The 22,181-nt window shown below is 44.5% G+C and overlaps 2 protein-coding genes across 2 annotated transcripts in view; both read right to left on the bottom strand.

Annotated features, from left to right (window-relative positions):
- Positions 1 to 3,669, bottom strand: part of BIN2 (bridging integrator 2) — a 28,778-nt gene extending 25,109 nt beyond the window's left edge. The window contains exon 1 of the mRNA XM_016201083.2: positions 3,589 to 3,669. Coding sequence (XP_016056569.2) covers positions 3,589 to 3,669 — 81 coding nt within the window. The remainder of the gene's footprint in view (positions 1 to 3,588) is intronic.
- A 5,131-nt stretch (positions 3,670 to 8,800) lies between these two features.
- Positions 8,801 to 20,854, bottom strand: CELA1 (chymotrypsin like elastase 1). The gene is made up of 8 exons (XM_016201085.2): positions 20,815 to 20,854; positions 20,066 to 20,148; positions 18,833 to 18,933; positions 17,851 to 17,976; positions 16,693 to 16,829; positions 15,323 to 15,468; positions 9,539 to 9,688; positions 8,801 to 8,818 (listed from the first exon to the last, which is right to left on the bottom strand). Exons 1-8 carry the CDS (start codon positions 20,852 to 20,854, stop codon positions 8,801 to 8,803), a joined length of 801 nt encoding a protein of 266 aa, XP_016056571.2.
- Positions 20,855 to 22,181: the final 1,327 nt, after the last annotated feature.

Below are 22,181 nucleotides of genomic sequence, written 5' to 3'. Positions count from 1 at the left end.
GGGGTAACCTGAATAGGGCCTGTGCATTAGATGCTGTGAAATTTTGTTAAAATTTTTTCTAGGTGAGATAAAAATACCGTAGTTACGTAAGAAATCTTTAGTTTCAGAATATATGCTAAAGTAGACTCTCCTTAATATGGCCCTAATATACTTTTCAGCCTTTTCTCCCACCACTTCTTACCTAAAAGGGTTTCCAGATGCCATGCCTGGCTCATGCTGGCATTCCTCAGCTGGAATGCTCTCACCCCTTGCCTGAGGAACTGCTAATTAGCCATAATTCCTACTTCAAATTCAGCCTCCACTACAAAACCTCCCTCAATTCTCCTTAATCTTTCTGTCCTCTGAATTCCCAGAGAGGTGCAGCTCTCTCAGGTCACTTATTTTACCTTTTTTTTTTTAATAAAAAAACAAAACTAGATTGTAAGCTTCTGACAGGCAAGAATGTTCTTACTCATCTCTAAATTCCCTCCTGGGTCCAGCCAGGTATCCTGGACAAAAGAGTTTTCTCTAAATATTGTTGACTGAACCATCTGGGTAATAAGTTGAATAAAAGTCAACAAAGCAAAAGACCAAAATAGGAGTGGTAAACAGTGCCCTTTCTTGGGGGGGGTGGGGTGTAGAGATCTAAGAGGTTTGCCACAGAGTTATGGCAAACAGTTGGTGAAAGCATTAGTTTGAAATGTGAAAATGTATCATATTGTAAAAACACAATAAAGCCACTTTGAACTGTCTCATGTTGAGCCTGGGTGGCAACTAGAAGATAAAACAAGAATGCTTCATCTCCATTGTGTTTAACAGTCACCAAACCTTCACTCCTAGCTTTTCAGAGGCAGCCTGAGCAAAAGGTGTTCCCACTCCCAGCTTTGCTCCTGAGAAAAGATCAGAAGGAAGTGGGCAGGCGAGCAGGAAGTGGAGAGGCACAGATGTCAAAGTGGTTTATCAGGAACCTTGTAAAGAGAGCAGCCTGAGTTTGGCATTCAAAGGCAAGACACCTGGGTTCCAGTGATAGTTCTGCCACATACCAATCTCTTTTGAGCCTTGTTTCCTCGTTTCCAAAATTGGATACTAATAACATGCTTAAGGATTGAAAAGATGAAGTGAGATCATATCATGAGTATGTTGGCTCCATAAAGGGAAAAATCATGTCTTTCTTAGTGGGCACTTGATATTTCACACATTTGACTATTTGACATATTAGTTATTACATACTACTCAGAAGATTATAGCCAACTGCTTATGGAAAAATTGCAGTTTCCCAAGGAGTCCTTTCTTATGACTATAACTTTCACCATCTTTATCTTGCCTTCAATAACTTCCCATTCAACAATAAAAAAACAAAAAAAACTTCCCAAGACTCAAGAACTCTGGCAGGCTGAGCTGAGCTCCTCCCCACAACCTAGGCCATTCACACTCTATCCATGCAGCATCCACTATCTTTAAGGTGTCAGCTGAACTATCCAGGTTCAACTTCTGCCTGCCCTTGTGTCTAAGTCTGAGTTCAGAGTATTTTCTTGTTTTCTACAACAACTTGGGAATTCCCCAGGGCAGATTTGAGTTTGTTCCTTGCTTTGCCTTCTCAGGGTTCAGACCAGGAAAAACAGGGTGTACCAGGGCAGCTAGTTCTCCCTTTGGGAAGCATTTGACTCTGTGCTTCAAGGAGCCCTCTCCCCTTTTCACTTTGGTGTCATGTCCTTACCATGTCAAGTTTCCAAATCCCTGAACACCCAATCTCTCATTTTACAAATGCAGAATCTGAAGCATGGAGCAGGGACGTTATTTAGCCAAGGCTTAGGGGTCCATGCTTAAAAAAGGAGAGAAATCCCAAAGCAAGGGCATCGTGTTGATGATAGGCTAGATGATGATAAAATGTGACAGAGTGAGTTAAAATCAATTTCTATGTCTTTTAAAAATAACTATTATCTATAAGTTTTATCTTTTGGGTTTCTTCTTTGTTTTTCTAACCCACAGTGTTAGCCTCCCCTCTTTTCTAGTACCTCCTGTTTCTCCACACTGCTGCTAACTGGGCCTAGTATAGACTCTAGTATCTACGTATCAGATCTATAACAAGACAGGCTTTTGAAAGGCTGAAACCAGGATCAAGGTGAAGTTAGGGTAAGGTGAAGTAACAAGGTCTAGCCACACAAAGTCCCTTTTCCTTTGCTTGTTCACGTGACCTGGCTTCTTCCCCCTCCTCCACCTCTCTTCCACTGTGAGCCTCTTAAAGATCGTAACTATATCAGTTCTCTGTTGATAATCTCACTTGGGAGAGCTGGTTGCCTTTAATCCTTCCAGGACCCAAGCCAGTGTTCTGCATTTACTTATTTATTTATTTATTTATTTAATCCTGACCTGAGGATATTTTTCCCTTGCTTTTTTTTCAGAGAGAGTGGAAGAGGGGAAGAGAAAGGGAGGGAGGGGGAGAGAGAGAGAGAGAAACATCAATGTGAGAAAGACACATGGATTGCTTGCTTCCCACACACACCCCAACAGGGGCTGGGGATGGAGCCTGCAACTGACGTATGTGTCCTTGGCCAGAATGGGACCCATGACCCTTCCATCTGCAGGTCGATGCTCTCATCACTGAGCCAAACCGGCTAGGGGAGTGCTCTGCTTTTAGAAGATGACACAAATATTTCAATTCTTAAGCATGTGGTATCCATCCAAATGCTCCTAAGACCACAAACCCTTAGAAAAGCACAATTCTACGTGAGGTCCTTCTTATTTCTCCCTCCTCCTTTTCTTCTGGCTTAACCATCTTCCTGTACCCTCTCACCTACTGGCATGTTGACAGGGAGAGAGAAGTTCAGGTTAGAGGCAAAGAAAATACTCTGGAGAGGTAGAAACAAGAATGTCATTAAACATGTAGAGAAGTGTCCACACATTCTACATAGGTAGGCAAGTTATGGACAGTCTACCTAAAGGCTAGTGCTAGAGTAGGACCACCAAGAGCTAACTAAGGGCACGAGGTAACGAGAGAAGCGCCTTCATCGCCCAGGATCGGTACAGGAAGCAGATACGGGCTACTCTTACATCAGCTGAACAACACCCAGAGGCCAGGCAGCGTTAGGTACAGAGAATCATGCAGGATGACTCCAGTCCTTGAACTCCCTGTCCAAGCCAACCGGCGGCACTCGGGGGCAGCACATCTGGGCACTTCGGTCTTATAACTTTGGGGGAATTACCTACTTTGAACTCTCCATGCCACCATCTGTAAAACACCATCCTTGCTGTTTTGCTAGGACCAAAACTGCTGCGAGGCAATTGCCGACGTTAGTTCCTTTCTTTCGTCTTTTCTGGGTGAGTCCAAGCGTTAGGGTTCCTGAGGGAGGCTGCTGTCTCCTCAGCTTCCCTCATCCTCACCCAAGATCGGGTGATGCTCTCCCATTCACGTCTGCCTGTTTTCATGGACACTCACTCCCCGCTCCCGTTTCCCAGAGGAAGCCAGAGACCCTTCTCTTCAGCCCAGCCCAGGCCTCGGGGGGCCCCTGAGCACCCGGTAAGCCCCTCTCGAAGCATCCTGCCCGGGGCCTCCGTTCCTGGCCGGCGGGCGGCGGGCGGCGGGCGGCAGGCGGCGAGGCGGGCGCTTACCTTCTCCTGGGCTCTGCTGAACTTCTTCTGCATCTGCTTGGCAAAGAGGCCAGCGGCACCCCCAGCCTTGCCCTCAGCCATCCTGTCAGTTCCCTGGGGGTCGCAGACCCTGACCGAGAGAGACCTGTGGTTTTCTGGAGCCTCCTGAGGAGGAAGTGCCCTTCCCAGCATGCCTCGCATCCGGCCCCGGGGGGCGGGCCTCCTACTTCCCCTCGCCGCTGCCCCTGTGAGCCTCAGCCTGTCCGCCCAGAGGCCACCTCAGGACCGCCCCGAGGCCAGCCCGAGGGCACCGGGGGCTGTCCCAGGACCATCCTGAGGCTACCTCAGGACCACCCCTGGCTTCCCCAGGACCACCCCAAGGTCGCCCCGAAACCACCCCAGGCCATCTCAGGACCATCCCGAGGTCGCCCCAAGATCACCCCCAGACCACCCCGAAATCCAGTGCAGCGAGCCTGAGACCCACGGCGAGGTTCACGTGGAGGCCCACTTGAGCCCAGACGGCACTGACCCCTGAGGCCCTCCCCACGGCCCAGCCCGGGGGCGCGGCCCAGAGCAGCGGCCGAGGGGCCAAGCGCGGACTCCCGGAGCGCCGGGTAGAGGCTGTTCCTGTTGGGAGGCCGGAAGCTCGGGCCTGCGCTCGGCGCCGCTCGCTCAAGGCCGCCTTCAAAGTTCTCCAGCCCTGAGGTGTAGGAGCACCAGCGCCACTGAACAGAGTTTGCAAATGCGGGCCAAGACTCACTCATCCCCGAACGCCAGTTAGCCACAGCGATCCTCGCTGGAAAGTCACAGAAACAGTGGGGTAGGAGACATTGTGATTTTCACTCAGCAAGAGTATTTATTGTATAGGAAATCTCGTTTCAGTTATATGGGTGTTTATACTGGGTGGCCAAGTAAAATGTACTCCTTACCTCAGGTTCCAGTTTTTAAAAATGGAAAGCCTCTATCAGAGAGGTTGGCTCCAAGCCTAGAAGTGGAAGGGATGGAGTCCACACCTGATCTTGAAAGGGACAAGCAACTGAGATAGAAATGGGGGTCCTTAGGAAAGGAGAGGATCTTGCTGAAAGAAGAATGAGGGGACTATGGAAGCCTGTGCTGGGCGGGGATGGAGAGCAAACCTTTCTAGCTTGATAAACTAGTACAGTGTACTAGAAGGAAGCAGAATGTGAAGGCAGACACAGATTGTGAAAGTTGGGGTGGAACGCTGCTATTACAACTGCTGCTTCTCTAGGTAGAAGGTCTCCAAAAGGAAGTTACTTTCTGACCTGTTTGAGGGGGTAGCTGGAAATTAGGACACTAGGTTTGTAGGAAGCATTTATTCAAGGATCTTTCTTTCTTTCTTTCTTTCTTTCTTTCTTTCTTTCTTTCTTTCTTTCTTTCTTTCTTTCTTTCTTTCTTTTTTAAATATATCTTTATTGATTTCAGAGAGAGGAAAGGGGAGAGAGAGAGAGAGAGAAACATCAATGATGAGAGTCATTGATCGGCTGCCTCCTGCACGCCCCCCACTGGGGATCAAGTCCGAAACCCCGGCATGTGCCCTGACTGGGAATTGAACAGTCTCCTGGATCCTAGGTTGAGGCTCAACCGCTGAGCCACGCCCAACTGGGCTATTCAAGGATATTTCAGTGCAGATAAAATTCCCTTAAGGAAGGGAAGAGGGTCACAATACACTTCCTAAGGAATGGAGAGGGAAGCTGGAGGCCTGAGACAAAATTAGAGGCCCTTGTCTAGTATCTTTTCCAGGTCATTCCTCAAAGTAAACGTACCGCATGGATGATCAGCTGTGTGACAGGCATTGCTGAGTGTTGGGAAGCCAAAGATGAATGAAAAATATGTGATCTTTGCCCAGCTGGGCGTGGCTCAGTGGTTGAGCATCGACCTATGATCCAGGAGACTGTTCAATTCCCAGTCAGGGCACCCGCCCGGGTTTCGGACTTGATCCCCAGTGGGGGGCGTGCAGGAGGCAGCCGATCAATGACTCTCATCATTGATGTTTCTCTCTCTCTCTCCCTCTCCCTTCCTCTCTCTGAAATCAATAAAGGTATAAAATATATATATATATATATATATATATATATGTGTGATCTTTAATCTCAGATGCTTAATGTCTGCAGATGGAGAAAGATTGGTAATCAGATGATTATAATGTTATATATGTTACTCATTTATAGAGATAGGTACAATATTTTCAGGTAATAGATCAATAGAGTTTATTCTGAATGTTAGTTGTGAGGGTGGTCTAGAAGGAGCAGAATGAAGAAAATGGAAGGGCTTGATGTTGGATGGGGAGAAGTGGGGAAGAAGCCCAGAGAATAGTGGTGCTATGGGGATACCTGAGAGAAGATGGTGATGATAACAGGTGTGTCACTAGCAGAAGGAGGCTAGTACCTGTGTCACAGGAATCCACAGCATCCTCAGCAATGCAGTCCAGCCACTGCCTCCTAGGAAACTCTCTCTTCTGTAATAATCTCTTAGGAACTGAAATTGGTGGTCACCAAATCATGTAATATTAGAGCACAAACAGTCTTTAGAAGTTAACTAGATAGGGAAATCGAATCACAGGAAAGGCTGGTGGCTTGCCCAAGGTTACCCATTCCTCAGTGTGGAACTGAGATTGGGAATGTAGGCATCCTGATTCCAGCCCAGCTTCTTATAGTATGTACACTGTTCAAGAGGCCTCTGCTGACATAGCAGCCTACAAATTCCAGGACCTGGCTTAGCTGGTTTCTCCTGCTAATAATGTTAACTACCCTGGCCCCTCTTGTCTGGTCCTCAGTGACTGCTATGGAAAGTTGCTTCTCAAAATGGATGCCCCAAGGAAGCCTACACAGCCCCACCAGCTAGTGAGGGTTGAGGAACAAACTTCTGTGGGAAAGGGGGAGGAGTATTCTAGGAAGAACCATGACCAGGACCAACGCCACCCTGAGCCACACAGTGCTCTTCCATCAAATACAAGGGTTTTAAGCTAATATATTGGCAGTATGCAGCTCTCTTCATTGTGGTTGGAGTTAAAGGACACTGAGAATGAGATGACGATTTATGAATTCATCCATAACTTTGTGGAAGTTTTAGATGAGTACTTCAGCTGAGTGAATTTGATATACTGTTCAATTTGGATAAAAGACACATCATTTTGGATGGGTTGGTGTTAAATGGCCGCATTGTAGAATCAAATTGGGCAGGAATTCTTTTCCCTCCACTAATTCTTGATAAGGTGTCAGAAAGCTGAATAATGGAAGACTCTACCAAGCATCATAGACATAAGAAATGAGAACATGAATATCTCTCAACATCAGTAGCCCAAAAGAATCTGGAAGAGCACATATTGCAAGATAGGGCATCCTTCCAAAGACATTTTAATCCTCATGGAGGACATACTTTTTATTGGTTTTAGAGAGAGAAGAAGGGTGAGGGGGAGAGAGAGAGAAAGAGAAAGAAACATCAGTCCGTTACTTCCCAAACACGACTCAACCTGGGATAGAACCTGCAACCTAGGTATGTGCCCTGACCAGGAATTGAACCTGTCACCTTTCAGTGTACAGGACAATGCTCCAACCAACTGAGCCACAATGGCCAGGGCCAAAGACCATTTTAAATATGTGTTTTTCACAGTTCCTAAATAGAAAACAAAACTGTATTTTAAAATATGATGTACAAAGAAACACTTTCTCTGAGAGATAAGTTTTATTTTCTAACCATAAGCATTTCCCCCCACTTGTTTAAATTTTGTTAAATAAAGTTTTTAGTCTCTGCTTCCCTTTGCAAATTAAATTCAGCAATAGCAGTATGAGTTGGGAAGAAATTGTGGCAGCTCTTTATCAGCCAATAAAACTTAAGACTGGCATAAAAAAAAAAAAAAGATAGTTGCTTTTCTTCCTCTTAGCCTTCTCCTCTCAGTTTCTTCTCCACTCTATCATAGACCACTCTAACTGACTGAGCCCTGGCCAGGATGAGGCAAATTATCAGCTTCCCAGTTCTCTGTGGTTTATAGAACCCTGGATTAGGTTGCCTATTTTAGTCCCAGCCTTGAAGTGCTGACTCATACTTAGATTGAGGATATATATATATTTTTCTTTTTGAAAAGCACTTGTGAGCATTTAATGAACTTCCCTCTGTGTGGCTTAAAGCTACCAGGACACAGGACTCCCAACACCCTTAATCTTCTCAGCTCTTCTGCTGAAAAATATGGCTTTTGTGATGACAGGCTGCTTTGGGAGCTTTCCCTTCCCCAGAACTTTGTAGTAACCAGGTCCCACCACATCAATGATAGCAGCTCCAGTCTTGTTTTTGGCAGCATTTACCCATGTCTACTCACTGACGAGGGTCCACAGTTTATCAAGATTGACAGTTGGGCAGAAGCTCTGGTTCCTTTTCAAGTGGTAATTCCTCATACCAACTTTCCCCTAGTAACCTGGGTGATAGTTGTCGAAGTTGATCCTGTGATGGCGCATGCCACCAGCATTACCTTGGCCTCCTGAGTGCTGCTGGTGCTTGTGGCTGTGGCTGTGGCCGTGGCTAAATGTGAGGCCCCATATTATTGTCTCCTCTCCCTTTTTGTTCTGCTTCTTCCACTTAATTCTTTCTTTTCTTTGTTCAACATTTTCTTTTCTCCTTTTTTCCTTCCTAGTCTTCTTTCTAATTTGCCACTTTCTTTGCTGGCATCTGACCTACCATCTAACCCCATACTCCTGTATCCTAGTATGAAGTTGCCGTCATCCAGAACCTTGGGTGAGCATTTGTTCTAGGCACTGAAGGGGGAAATAAAAGAATGAGGAGCCCACAGTGTACCTGGGAGATCAGAACACATTTTGTCACTCAGGAGCATTTAAAAGTAAGTACTCTGTGCCTTTGAATGTAGCAAATATGCATAGGAGGAGGGCAGATGGGCAGATTAGTGGATAGGTAGATCCTAAAATAATTCAAAAAGGATAATATAAAACCCTTCCTACTTGGCTTAGTTTGTGAACTGATAGAGGTATCACCAAGTGGAAGAACCAGCTCAGAAATGTGGCAGAATCCAACTTGGTACCTATAACTGCATTTTTCTTGAGAGCTTAATTAAAAATAAAAAGACAGGTTGACAGTGTATATGCAGTTTTATTTGCTCTTCTGTATCTGGCTCAATAGTCTCCTAGAATGTTTTTTCTTGATGACCTCCAATTTAGCTGTGAATTGAAGAACCATTTTGGGATGGCTGTTGTACTCAGGAAGATGTTCAGTTGCTGGCAATGACCTGAAGGAAAAGCCAGTTATATTCACAATCAGTTACTTCTGCCCACCTCCTTTTTCCTTCAGGTTTCCTAGTTGAGTATGACCTTGTACTGGGTTTATGAACAGTTAAGAGGTTGTGGTACAGGAAGTAGGTTTCAGCTGTGTCAGGACAATTCAATGTTATAGCATATACCCACGACTTAGCAGCAGGGGCAAACTTGGAAGTGGTTGTGAGTCAGTGTTCATACCACAAGGCTCCAGAATATGGATAACTGTGAGGCTCTCCCACTAAGTTAGTATAGAATCTCACCTAACCCTCAAACATTGTTTAAAGTGGTAGAACCTCTTTCTAAAGGGTAGAGCAAATTCTCATAATGGGAGAGAATGTTAGTGCCTTTTCCCTTGCCCAGGAGCATGCATGCCTTCTGAAGCTGTTTTTCCCTTGGCTTTAACTTAGGACAACAGTGATACCTGCCTGGTTTAGATCTTTTGTTACCACCATCTTACCCTAAGCAGTAAACAAATGGTGAAGCCTGCTTAGTGGGCATGTGAAGAACTCAGGATGGTAGCATTATTGAGGGAAAGTGCACTATAGAGGGAAGGGAAAGGAGTAAAACATATGAATGCGGTGGGGAAAATGATGGCTTGCCCTGTCCAACTTGTGCTCTACAACCCAGACAGTGCACCAGTGCGCAGGTCCTCCAGGTGACCCTATTTCAACCCATTATTTGAGTGGACTCACATTATTCATCCAAGAGATGTAAGCAGAGACCCGGGTGAAGACTGTGGGCTTCCTGGAGACATTACAGCCCTGGCTGGACACAAAGCTGGTCACTCCATGGACAGTATACTGACCATTCACCAAGCAGTGGAGAGGGCCTCCAGAATCACCCTACAGGGAATAAAAGCAGAGTCCTGAAATTCCAGATATTTGTCTTTGGGCCTTTGCTTTTGCTTACACCCTGCCCACCCCCATCTCTATTTGTAAAATCCTGTACAGTTTTAAAACTCCAATTCAAATCACCACTTGCTTCATAATCCCACAATCAAGATGAATCTCTTTTTCCTTTCTAAACAACCACAGTACTTCTTCCTTTCTTTTGCATTTTTTATGTCATGTTCTGTCTTGTATTTTGGTTTCATAATTTGTTTCTACCTCCCACGCATATTTGAGAGCTTGAGACAGGAGCTATGTCTTGCTGATATTTTTCCTTTCTGCAATGCTAACATAGAACTTTGAACATCTAAAGCTTAGTAACTTTTATGGACTTAAATTGAACCTGGGATGGGAGAAATAGGGTGTTCTAATGATTTCTTTATCCCCAGCATTTAGACCAATGGGTCTGATTAGACTTAGCATTTAAACACAGGGTAGGTAATTAACACATGCTAAACTAAACTGGGGTGAAGAGGAGAGAAAGTAATGTATTGGGTAGTGGTTACGTGCTCAGGCTTAGAATCAGAAATCTGGGTTCATAGAATATGACCTTGACACACTTCTTCTTACTCAGTCCCCAGAATGCCAGTTCTATAATTCCAGACATAAAATTGGAAGGTATTTCTCAGGATAATCTGACCAGCACAAAAGGGCAGACCTAAAGATAGTGACATGGGCCCTAGCTGGTTTGGGTCAGTGGGTAGAGTGCTGGCCCATGGACTGAAGAGTCTCAGGTTTGATTCCCAGTCAAGGGCATGTACCTTGGTTTTGGGCTCTATCCCTGGCCCTGGTGGGGCATGTGTGGGAGGCAACCAATTGATGTGTCTCTCTCACATCACTGCTGCTCTCTCTTTCTCTCTCTCTCCCGCCCCCCCCCCCCCCGCCCCCTTCTACTCTCTCTGAAAAGCAATGGAAAAAATATCCTTGGATGAGGATTTAGAAAAAAAAAAAAAAAAAGATACATGGGAAGTCCCCCAATGAAATGGCTTAGCCAGGTCACCTGACAAAGCTGTTCACTATAGATGAACCCCACCTAAGGTTCAGAGCTACCTATCTGCTTTTTACCACCCCACTCTGAGATAAAAGCAGATGGTCAAGGATTACCAATCATTTGAAGAAAGCCTCTAATATTAAAAAAAAAATCAAAAGAAAGAGACAAATAAAATATGAAGGCCACTAAAATTATGCAGGGAGAAGAAAACAAACAATAAAACTATGATTAATATTGCATCCATGATCCAAGATATTAAACAGAACGTTCAGAAAACCAAAAAGAGCCTTTGGAAGTTATGGCTATGATAGTAGACATGAAATGTTGGAAGTAGTAGAGGGTAAAGTAGAACAAGCAAACAAAATACAGAGAAAATAAGAGGGCCAGTTTAGGAGGTAAATATGCGAATAACAAATTCTAGAAAGAGAAGATAAAAACGGAGGGGAGGGAATCATCAACAATAACGTTTTCAGAAACAAAGCTCTGGAGTTTCCAGAATGAAAAAAACCTAGTAAGTGTCCCTTATGCTGAATGCAAATAGACCCATACCAAGACACAGAACACTAGGGACAACAGAAGATAAAATAGGTCACTTGCATATTAGTGGAGAGTGTGAGGTTGAATTAGCAATAAGTTGAGTACATATTATGCAAATAAAAAAGACAATTATTATTTTCCAGGGAAAACAAACTTATGCAGGAAATGAAAATTAATCCTAGAATATGTGGTTTGATTGTGAATAGCATTTTATATAATCATAACACATTAAATGTTAATCTAATAAAAATTATTTTTGAAAGCTGAGGTGGTGATGGAAAGCGTTCATGCTTGGGGACAAGTATATATGTGTAAAAGGAAGAAATATCCACATCTCTTATAATTCCTGAACTGAAAATTAAGTAGCTATATAACTATATATTTTTTTAGAGAAGTATGGAGGTGGAAACCAAAAGTAAGCTGAAAAGAGCTGAAAGTAGCCCTGGCCGGTTTTGCTCAGTGGTTACAGTGTCAGCCCGCAGATTGAAGAATCCTGGATTCTATTCTGGCTAAGGGCACATACCTCAGTTGCGGTTGCAGGCTCTGGAGTGCAGGAAGCAACCAATTGATGTGTTTCTTTCACAGTAATGTCTCTCTCTCTCCCCGCCCCCCATTCCTTCCTCCCTTCCTTCCTCCCACTCTCTCTGAAAAGCAATGGAAAAAATATCCTCAGATGAGGATTAAAAAAAAAAAAAGAGAGAGAGAGAGTTGAAAGTAGCCTCTCCTGGGGAGCAAGAACTCTCAAGGGGTGGAAGGAACACAATGACTATTCTTTTCCATTATTAAGCCTCATAGTTTTGTTAGCCACCTTAAGCAATTTAATACATATAGTTTCAATAAAAAGTTAAAGCTTAAAAAAAAAAGAATAAAGAAAGGGACCAAAAATTCAAATTGGGGATTTCTTTTAAAAAGGAATAGCTATACCCCACCTGAACTACTGCTTAGGCAAAGCAGATATTTCATTTAGATTATTGTACTCAAAACAAACAAACCAATCTAAACCTCTTCTACTCAGATTCTAATAGGGATTTGAGAGTATTTCTGGGCTATAGGACAGGCAGGTTATTGAATTATATGTAGTACTATTGTCTTATGCTAATTGATTGGAAAAGAAACAGGCTCTGGAGAGATGAAGGGCATGGCTGAAGATTTTAGGACAGAGGAAGAGATGAAGCTGGCTTTGAACAGGGAGAGTCCTCTCTTTGACTCTGTCCTTTCCTCTCTGTCTATTTAACACTCAGATTTCTTCCCTCTTAAAAGATCCACCTCGTTCTTGACTTCTCATCCCTCTTAAAGCTACCAAACTATTTTTGTTCTTCTCTTTCACCCAAGATTCTTAGAAGAGTATTCTACATTTCCTTGCTATGTTTTTATTGCCCCTTCTTCCTTACCCTTTAGCCTTTACCATCACCACTCCACTGGAACTATTCTTGCCATAGTTCTTGCCAGTAACTCACCCGCTGCCAAATAGTCACTTCCAGATTTCTACTGTGGCTCCTGGCTGCACCATTTATTATGTGATGACCTATCAGTACTTTTTGAGATTTTGTAAATCTCTCAGTTTTCTCTTGCCTCTAGTCCCTCTTAGATCTTTATGGGCTCTTTATTTTCCACCTGAAGCACTCCAGTATTTATGTTATCACAGTTCTCCTGCTAACTCGCTGCTCTTTTGTTTTTTTAGCCGTTTTCCCAGGGAGGGAGGGGAGGGCTGTCTCAGTTGCTATTAAGGGTATCTCCAGCACAGCTCTCTGCCCCAGGTTCTATTTTCTTTATATTTAATTTCTTACCAGTTAACTATACCTGAATATCCCACAGGGATCTCAGACTCAACTTATCCAGAACCAAATTCATCACCTGTCCTCCCAAATCCTATAAATCTTGTCTCATCTGAGGGAGCAAACCCCTCTCTCAAATCACTTAATCCAAATGCCTGTAATTCATTCCATATTTTCCTTCTTCCCTCTTCTCCACTCTCCTCATTCCAGGCCCTCAAATTTCTTGCCTGGATAATTACAATAGTCTCCTAACCTGTCTTCCTGCCAATCTTGTCCTTTTCAAAAACATGATTATCTATCTTGCTTCTAAAAGGCAGATCTGATCATGCTATTCTGTTTGAAACTCTTCAGTAATTTCCCAGTACCTAAGTGATAAAGTTCATGTCCACAAGCATGACATTTAAAGCCCTAAGTCATGTGGCTCTTACTTACCCCTAGTATCATCTCCTGACATTCCCTAATATGGTAATAGTTTATGTTCTAGCTCAAGGGATCAGCAAACTTTTTCTTTTAAGAGACAAATAGTAAATATCTTAGGCTTTGCAGGCCGCCATACAGTCTCTGCCACAACTACTCAATTCTGTGAAAGCAGCCATAAACAATACACAGTAAACAACTGCTGTTTTTCAATAAAATATTGTTTTATGAACATTGAAATTTTATATTTTTCATGTGTCATGACATATTATTCTTTTATTCCCCCCAACCATTTAAAAACATAAAAACCGCTCTAGCTGGTTTGGATCAGTGGTTAGAGCGCCAGCCCGTGGACTGATGGGTCCCGGGTTCAATTCCAGCCAAGGGCACATACCTCGGTTGCAGGCTTGATTCTCAGCCCTGGTCAGGGCGCATGCAGGAGGCAACCAATTGATATGTCTCTCTCACATTGATGTTTCTCTCTCTCTCTCTTCCTCTCTCCCACTCTCTCTGAAAAGCAATGGAAAAAATATCCTCGGGCAAGTATTAAATAAATAAATAAATAAATAAATAAATAAAAAAAAATGTAAAAACCATTCTTAGCTCACAGGCCAAGCGGAGACAGGCAGCAGGCTGTATTTGGAAGCCTGTGGTCTTTGACCTCTGCTCCAGCTAGCTCTAAGGAACACCCTGTAATTTTCTATGTGTTCTACCTAGGTTCTTGACCCATGCCTTTCTTCATGCTGTTCCCTCTCTCTGAATATCTTTCCCTCCTTCTGTTTAATGCATGTTTAAGGACTTATTACAGACTCCACTTTCTTAGGGAAGGCAAGTCTTTTCTAACTCCAACAGATAGAGGTAAGTACCTATTTTTGGACTTCCATATCACCTGGTGCATATCTTTATTATAACACTTAATCATATTGTATTACAGTGTTCTATCATATGTCTGCTATTCCCATTCCTCCACTGTGTTTGATTTATCTTTGTATCCCTGGCACTTTATTTAGTATATAATCAAGAGCATTTGTTGAATTTCATTAAGAAATCTGTAAGATGGTGTATTGCTGATTGATCTTGTCTAAATATAAGATTCTACTTATTCTACTTATGTTTATTCTGTTATACTATTTATTCTTTTTATTTTATTATAAAACCATTTGTGCACTTTCCTCTGCTATATTCACCCGTATGTATGGCTGTAAATACTAGTGGGGTAAGACAGTGTTAGTAGAGGAGCTACAAGAATTATTGGGATTGCCCGGCTGGCATGGCTCAGTGGTTGAGCACTGTCCTACGATCCAGGAGATTGCTGTTTGATTCCAGGTCAGGGCACATGCCCAGGTTGTGGGCCCGATCCCCAGTAGGGAGTATGCAGGAGGCAGCCACTCAGTGACTCATCATTTATGTTTCTATCTCTCTCCTTCCCTTTCCCTTCCTCTCTCTGAAATTGATAAAGACATATTTTAAAAAAAAAAGAATTACTGGGATTGATGGGAGGGGAACCACCCTATACAAAATTACAACCATCACACCAGGCCCAGCCCCACTACATCCATAAAAAATCTAGGTCATGAACAAATTCTAAAGAACACACACATACACCAACACAAATGTTAGACCACTCACAAGCTTTTGAGGTAGGGGCCCTAGGCAAGATGCATTTTAAGGTTCTTTTCAACTTTGAGATCCTGTAAGCATAGAGTTACTAGCACAGAATCATTCTCATTCAGAAACCAGAGTAGAAAGCTGAGTCTGTACATAGGGTGTGGGTAGATATGGAACAGGAGGTGAAGAAAAGGTGGGAGGTGGAAGGAAGAGAGGGAAGGGACCTGGGTGGGACTTTGGATACTTCCTACATGTGTTCACCTGGCATCCAGAGCGAACTCCATCTCCTCCAGCGCACACCATGGTGTTCCTCACAGTGGAGCCCCAGTAGGAGGGGCTGGAGCAGGTGGCGTAGTCCACAGTGGGCAGGTAAGCCTGCTGCAGGGTCTGGGCCAGCTGCCCATTGGCTAAACAGGACACAGAGCATTGGAGATCAGCTCCAGATGCTGTCCAAGGGAAAAACCTTCCATATCCTTCCAAACCTTTCAAGGTCTGATGAAAGCTGAAATCAGGGCAAGCTCCTCTCTGCCCATTGTATGTCATAAATCCTCCTCTTTTCTGTCTTTATATGGAATCTACAGGCCCCTTCCTTCAGGGAGTCATCCTTGATTACTGTTCCCTGGCTCTAAACAACCAATCCTACTCCTTTTTTTTAAACTCTTGGATACCTTAGTTAAGTAACTAGAATTATTTGTTGATAACTTATCTGCCTGTCCTGCTTTTTCCTTACACTGTAAACCCCATGAAGCAGAACTGGGACTGTGTACCCTTGTTTCCATTTCTTAGGAACTGGGTGCAGCTTTTCTTTATCTGGTTCTTTGACTTTCCAAAGCCTTTGCACATTAATTATTTCTTTGGTGCTTTCATATTAAAGATCATGAAATTGAACCACAGTCACATTACGTGAACTGAGAGCAGAGCTGGATTAGAAGTAGGTCTCTCAGCTCCAGGTTTTTCCAGTAGACTGGTTGCTCATACCAAGGCCTTGCCTCTCTTTCAGAGCTCAAATACTGCCTGATGGCTGACAGACTTCCATATCAGGCCTAATATCTCTGCTCTTCTTAACTATCTCTGCTCATAGCCTCTCCTACCTTTCTGTTATTTGACATTTTCTACCAGAAATCTTCCCATGATTACCAGAAGAGGGCTGAGTCCTCTTCTGCATTGACTTTTCTGGACCTACAGCTACCCCTGGTTCATTCACTCCAACCCAAAACCCAGTGACTGTCTATGGAGCTAGCACAATGGAGTAATGACCACCAAAATGGGATCCAGGATACCTGGGTTCTGGCTCCAACTCCATAGTTACTAACTAGTCATGTGATCTTGTACAAGGTCTTTAATTTTCTTGGGCCTCAGTTTCCTTATGTATAAAATGAGATGCTGGTACATAATACTCTCTGAGTTAAGTTGTGGTTTTGTTGTTGTTTTAAGTTATAAGAGTCTATGAATCTCTGACTTGATTCAATGGTCTGTTCTTAGCTTGATTTCATTTCTCAGTTATTTTGTCTCTGGTTCCTTTGGGGTTTCTGGCCTCTGGCTGTGAATACCTAGGACCACAGAAAATTGTACCCTAGAAGCTCAGCTAATCAAGATCCAGGTGGTAGATGGTGTTCATGTAGGTGACTTACTTCTGGTCCTGCCCCAGCCTGTGATGTAGCAGGGACTGTTGTTAGCCAGGATGGTTCCCTCCCGTGGCAGAACACCCAGCTGGACATAACTGTTGAGGGTAACGCTCTGGGCCAGGCGCAGCAGGGCGATGTCATAACTGCAAGAGGAAAAGAGACTTCTCACTCTTGGAATCAGGCCTCAGGCCAGCATATGGGCAGGCCCTCGCTGAGCCTTTGTGTCCCCATACAATTGGAAACCAATGATTTTGAAAAAGGAGGGGGCTGACTTGCTAAGTCTCAAACTCGAGGCATTATACATTTGGATCATTAAGACATTACATATTTAACAGCAGCACCTGCTGGTGAGGTCTTGGTGTTGTAGTTTAGCTCTGATCCCTGTAACTCTAGGGAGTGGAGCTTACATCTTTCAGTTATAAGTGGGGAGTCAGGAAGGAGCAGAGTGTCGTGATGACAGTAGCAGAGAATTTCTCAAGGAAGAAAGATGTAAACATTTGTGTGGTTCTGAAAGCTGTGCAGAAATATCCCAATTACTTGAATCCCAACCCCTATATTCTATAGTATTGACCACCATTTTGATGACTTCTTTTCTAAAAATGTACAGCTCAGCCTGGCCAGAGTGGTTCAGTGGTTGGGCGACGACTCATGAACCAGTAGATCGTGGTTCGATTCCCAGTCAGGGCTCATGCCCAGGTTTCAGGCTCCATCCCCAGTAGGGGGCGTGCAGGAGGCAGCAGCTCAATGACTCTCTCATCATTGATGTTTCTATCTCTCTCTCCCTCTCCCTTCCTCTCTGTAATCAGTAAAAACGTATATTTTATAAAAACAAAACAAAACAAAAAGTGTACAGCTCAGTCTTGGAGGAGTTTTCTCATGTAAGATTCATTTTAAGAAATTTACTTTTGCTGATGGAGTCTATTCCATAAAATGAATAATAACAATAAAAACAGGGACATTAAACTCTGCAGAGAAGGAGCTTCAGGCAATCCAACCATGCAAAGCAGCCTAGATCAAATAAATACCAGAAATCTTCAAAAATTCTCAAACTCTCCAAAATATAAGTTCTTAAAGTCCTCCTGGATGAATGTGAAGAAAGCCAAAACCCTGTTGCTAGGCAGCCCTCTACTTCCCGGCCCAAGAGCAGCCCAGCCTTGCCCTTACCCGGCAGCCACGTTATTGCTGTTCCAGTATGGATGCACCACTATCTGCTGCACACTCACGTACTGCTCAGTACCATCGTTCTGGCTCAGGTTGTGGTCTCCAACCACCACACGGAACTTCATTTGGCTGGAGTGAGAGAAGGAAGCCCTGAGTGATTCAGGGTGCTCAAGCCTCCTCTTTCCCCCTTAGGGAAAAGTTGGGAAGCCAGCTTATATGTTATCTTTAGGACAGGAACTCATCTGACCCAGCAAAGGAAGGATGAAAAACACTGGATGGTGAGGAGGTAACAAGCTCTCTTATTTCCTAATTCACTAACATATGAGGGTGACAAAAACTATCATCAACTTCATTTCCCCAGCTTATTAAACTAAACATCAAAAGCTGATTATCTCATAACCTGAGAGAGGTATGGTGAGCATAAATGAAATAATGGCTTTTGGCCCATGGAGGGATTTTGAGGAAAGCATAAACTTCTAGACCAGTAATTCTTAAAGCATGGTCCTTGGACCAGCAGCATCAACATAACTTGGAAACTTGTTACAAATGCAGATTATCAGGCCTCACCCTGGACCTACCAAATAAGAAACTGCTAGATGGGACCCAGCAATCTGTGTCTACCCGGTGATTCTGATACATGCTCGAATGAGAACCATTGCTCCATATGAGAAAACTGAACTGTTATCAGCCAGGCATTGACTAGGCACTCAAATATTTACCTCCTTAACCCTCACAATAATTCTACAAAGTAGGTATTATTACTCCACTTTAGAGATAAGAGAATGAGGACTTAGAGAAGCTAAGTCAGTCATCTAAGGTCACATAGCTGGAAGAAGGTGGAATGAAATTTGAACCTGAGCTTGTCTGATGCGAAAATGTGTACTTTTCATTATATTCTACTACTTTCCCACAAGCCCCCCAAACAGCCCCTTGAAATCTTGCCCTGAGTGGTCAATGATACCCTCTTCCCCTCCCAGGGGCTCACTTGTCCACACAGTGAGCAGCTGTCATCACCCAGTTCCGTCTGACGAGGGTCCCTCCACAGGTGTGATACCAGTTACCTCCGGACCAGTACTGGAGGGAAATCTAGATGGGGAGGGAAGAAAGGAAGAATAAGTGGCGTTTCCTAAAAGGCTTTGCCCCAAACTACATGTTACCCCCTTAAATTCCTGCCAGTCCTTAAAACATTCTCCAACTTCCTGGGCTAGAGATGGCAAATAGGTTTCATTTGACCTGTCAATTGCTATTAATTGGTTGGTAGTGGCTGCCTGGCATGGTAGTGAGAAAGGGTGTGTAGATGATCTGAGATCAGCAGGAAAGAGTGCTCCATTGTTTGGTGATGTTTGCTGTGTACATGGATCGGTGAGGGGAGGTAAAGCCATTTGCCCCACCCCACACACACTCTAGGTTGCTGCAAAGGGCTGAGAACTTAGGTCCTTCTACCTCTATTTCCCCTTGGGAAGGGAAATGTAGCTATGGACTTGCTCCATCACCTAAGACCCACAAGCTCAGGTCTCAGAGCTTTCCCTCCAATGTTTTCAAGGTATACCCTGTCCCCCTACCTTAGGGAATATTTAGAAATACCGTTGGCATGTTCATTTTTATCAGTTCATTTCTTCTTCAGCACCTCACATTACACAATAGCTCTGTTCCTGAAAATTGGGGCTCCAACTTTTGTAAATTGAATTTAATTCTTATTGCAGTGATTCCTCTCAATTTGCCAGTTTTACACATTTAAAATTGCTTAAATCAGAGCTTAACTGTCCTGTTATGAAAGTGGAAACTCTTTAAATAGCCAGATAAACAACATGCTCTACTTGGGAGCAGGAGTGCACTCAAATGCCTGACACATACTGCGTGGAGGTTTGTGTGTGGGGTGTGTGTGAATGTGTGTCAAAGTATGTGGTATCTGAAGTGTGGGTCTGGCACACATTCATGTTAATGTGGCACAAATGGTGTTGCTGGGAGTGTAAATGTGATTTGTGTTTCGGTGTGTGCCTGGGAGAATGTGTGGTTCGTGCTTAAATTTCCTCCTTCAAGTCTTTTGCATTTAGAAAAACCTGCTAAGCCTTGTCCCATTCATCTTTAAAATCTAGAATCCAGGCAGTTGGAGAGCTTCCTGTTGATAAAGACATACACAAACACGTGTAATACTGTGTATCAGCCCCCGGGTAACTCTTATTTTTTTGGAAGCCTGGGGCTGTGAAGAAACACCCACCTGAGAGGGCCAGGAATTCCTCCGGGCCTCAATCCCTCCGACTACCCGGGCATTGGTTTCCGGAAAATCCTGGGTGCTGTGTCCTTTGTGGGGCAGAAGAAAAGTGAGTGATGACTAAGCATGGGGTTAGCCCGTGTGGGGGTGGGGGGTAGCAGTTGTGCTTTGTCTGCAAATTCACAGTTCCTCACTAGCAAATGAGGCCCTCCTCCCCCACCTCCCACCCCTACCCGCCACTGTGAGTTCTCTGAGCCCCTTTTGAAAGCAGGGAAGTCTGTGTGCTTTCTGTTTTCCCTGGGTGTCTGGCATGCTATGAAGGACCTTCCTCAAATCACCAGGCTAGGGCCTCAGAGGCAACTTCCACGTGGTCTCAGCCTTGCTCAGGTCATCCATTGGCCTGAGGGAAATCCCTCCTCCTTAACTATCCCCCCCCCCCCCACACACACACACAGGGCAGGGGCAGCAGTGCTCATCTCAGCCAGGCACCTGCTGAGGATGTCTTCCTGTCAATGGGGGTGGTAAGGAAGCCCAGGCCCCTGGAAGAGGCTTCTCTCTGCTTCATGAGGGACCTGCATGGAGAGTGGCCTGATCTCTCCTTTCACGGGCCCCAGGAGAATAAAGTTTCTGCTAGACACACAGGCAGCGTGTTCTATCCACCCTGGAGTAAGGAGCAGGTCTGGGTTTAGGGATAGCTTTCTGACCCTCCTGCTCAAATCCCTCTCCCTACACCTCAGGCCACATGACCCACTTACCATAAAGGACCAGGGTGGCAAAGACCAAGAAGCTCAGCATGTTGCCAGCAGAGTAGACCACTGCCCCTTACCATGAACCAAGCCCTCTTTATACTCCTCTTATCAGCAGCTTTGCTGACCTTCTTCCTGCCAGCTGGCAGGGCTGCTGGTGGAAGGCAGGGAAAATCACAGGTGACATGGAAATACAAATGAAAAGATTTCTTTTCAAGTAAACTTATCTGTTATTCAAAGACAGAACAAGGTCAGGGCTGAATTAATCATCTGCTTTTCATTGAAAAGCATCCAACAAAATCTTTTTCAGCAATAAGATGGAGAACTGGGACTGGTTTTCCCCTCAGGCTGCTCCCCTTGTAGTCTGTCACTGCCTTACTGTCCTCGGTGGCACTACAAGCACAGAGACCATTCCTGTGCACTAGAAGGTGGAGGCAAGAGGGATTGGAGGAGGGAAGAGTGGCTAGCAAGAGGAAGGAAGAGACAGCAACATCTCCCTGTGCACAGAGGGAGATGGGACGTGTACATATGTCTGTACACATGCAGACATAGGTGTAAATGCAGGAGGCAAAAGCAAAGTAGGTGCGGTGGAGAGAACTCTTGTGGAAGAGGGTACTAGGAAACAGGTTTGGGGAGACTCAGATAGCTGAAAACAGAGCTCCCAGAGGAGAATGTGGGGAGAGTTAGAAGAGGGAGTCCTCAAGATAGGGAGATAATTTGGGTGTTATAAGGGTAGAGGGCAGGGGGAGCAAAGGTGAGGAGTGGGCATGTCCTGAAGGAGATGAAAGGCTCTGTGCATCAAAGTCAGTAGAAGAGAAAAGAGGGAGATGCAGTGTGCCTTGAGGTAGGCAGAAGGCTTTGGATTGGGCGACCCCAGAGCAGAGCACTATGGGTGGAGTGGTTTTTTAGGCAGAGGGAAGCCAGGAAGCTTGGAAGCCTAGAGGGAAACAGTAAAGTCGCCAGGTCCCTAGAACTGCAAAATTCAACTTTGCATGTCTGCAGGTGCAGAAGAGGCCTGGAAGAAACTGTTAGAAGGTGTTCTGTACAAACAGTCACCTTTTCAGGTCCTTGAGCTGTTCAAGGAAATTGCACTGTGATGCCCAGGTAACCTGGAGGACTCCCTCTTCAGTCCAACCCCCAGCATTCTAACACAAAGTAGAGCTTGGGGAGGAGGGCCAAGCTGGCCTTGGGGACCAGGGCCTCTTTTCATTTTCCCACCTCCTGCCTCCTTTGGAGAGTAAGAAGACAGCTCTAGCCCCAGGATGAGAAGTTTAAGAGGAGGCTTTAGGGTCTCCTAAAGGTTACCCCTCAACATCACATACTCTGAAGTGAAGCTTTAAGGGCAGGGCCAATATCACATCCATCTCTGAACCCAT

This window comes from Miniopterus natalensis, chromosome 2 (assembly GCF_054644295.1).
Source record: "Miniopterus natalensis isolate mMinNat1 chromosome 2, mMinNat1.hap1, whole genome shotgun sequence".
NCBI lineage: Eukaryota > Metazoa > Chordata > Mammalia > Chiroptera > Miniopteridae > Miniopterus > Miniopterus natalensis.
This window is presented reverse-complemented; position numbering and strand designations above follow the sequence as displayed.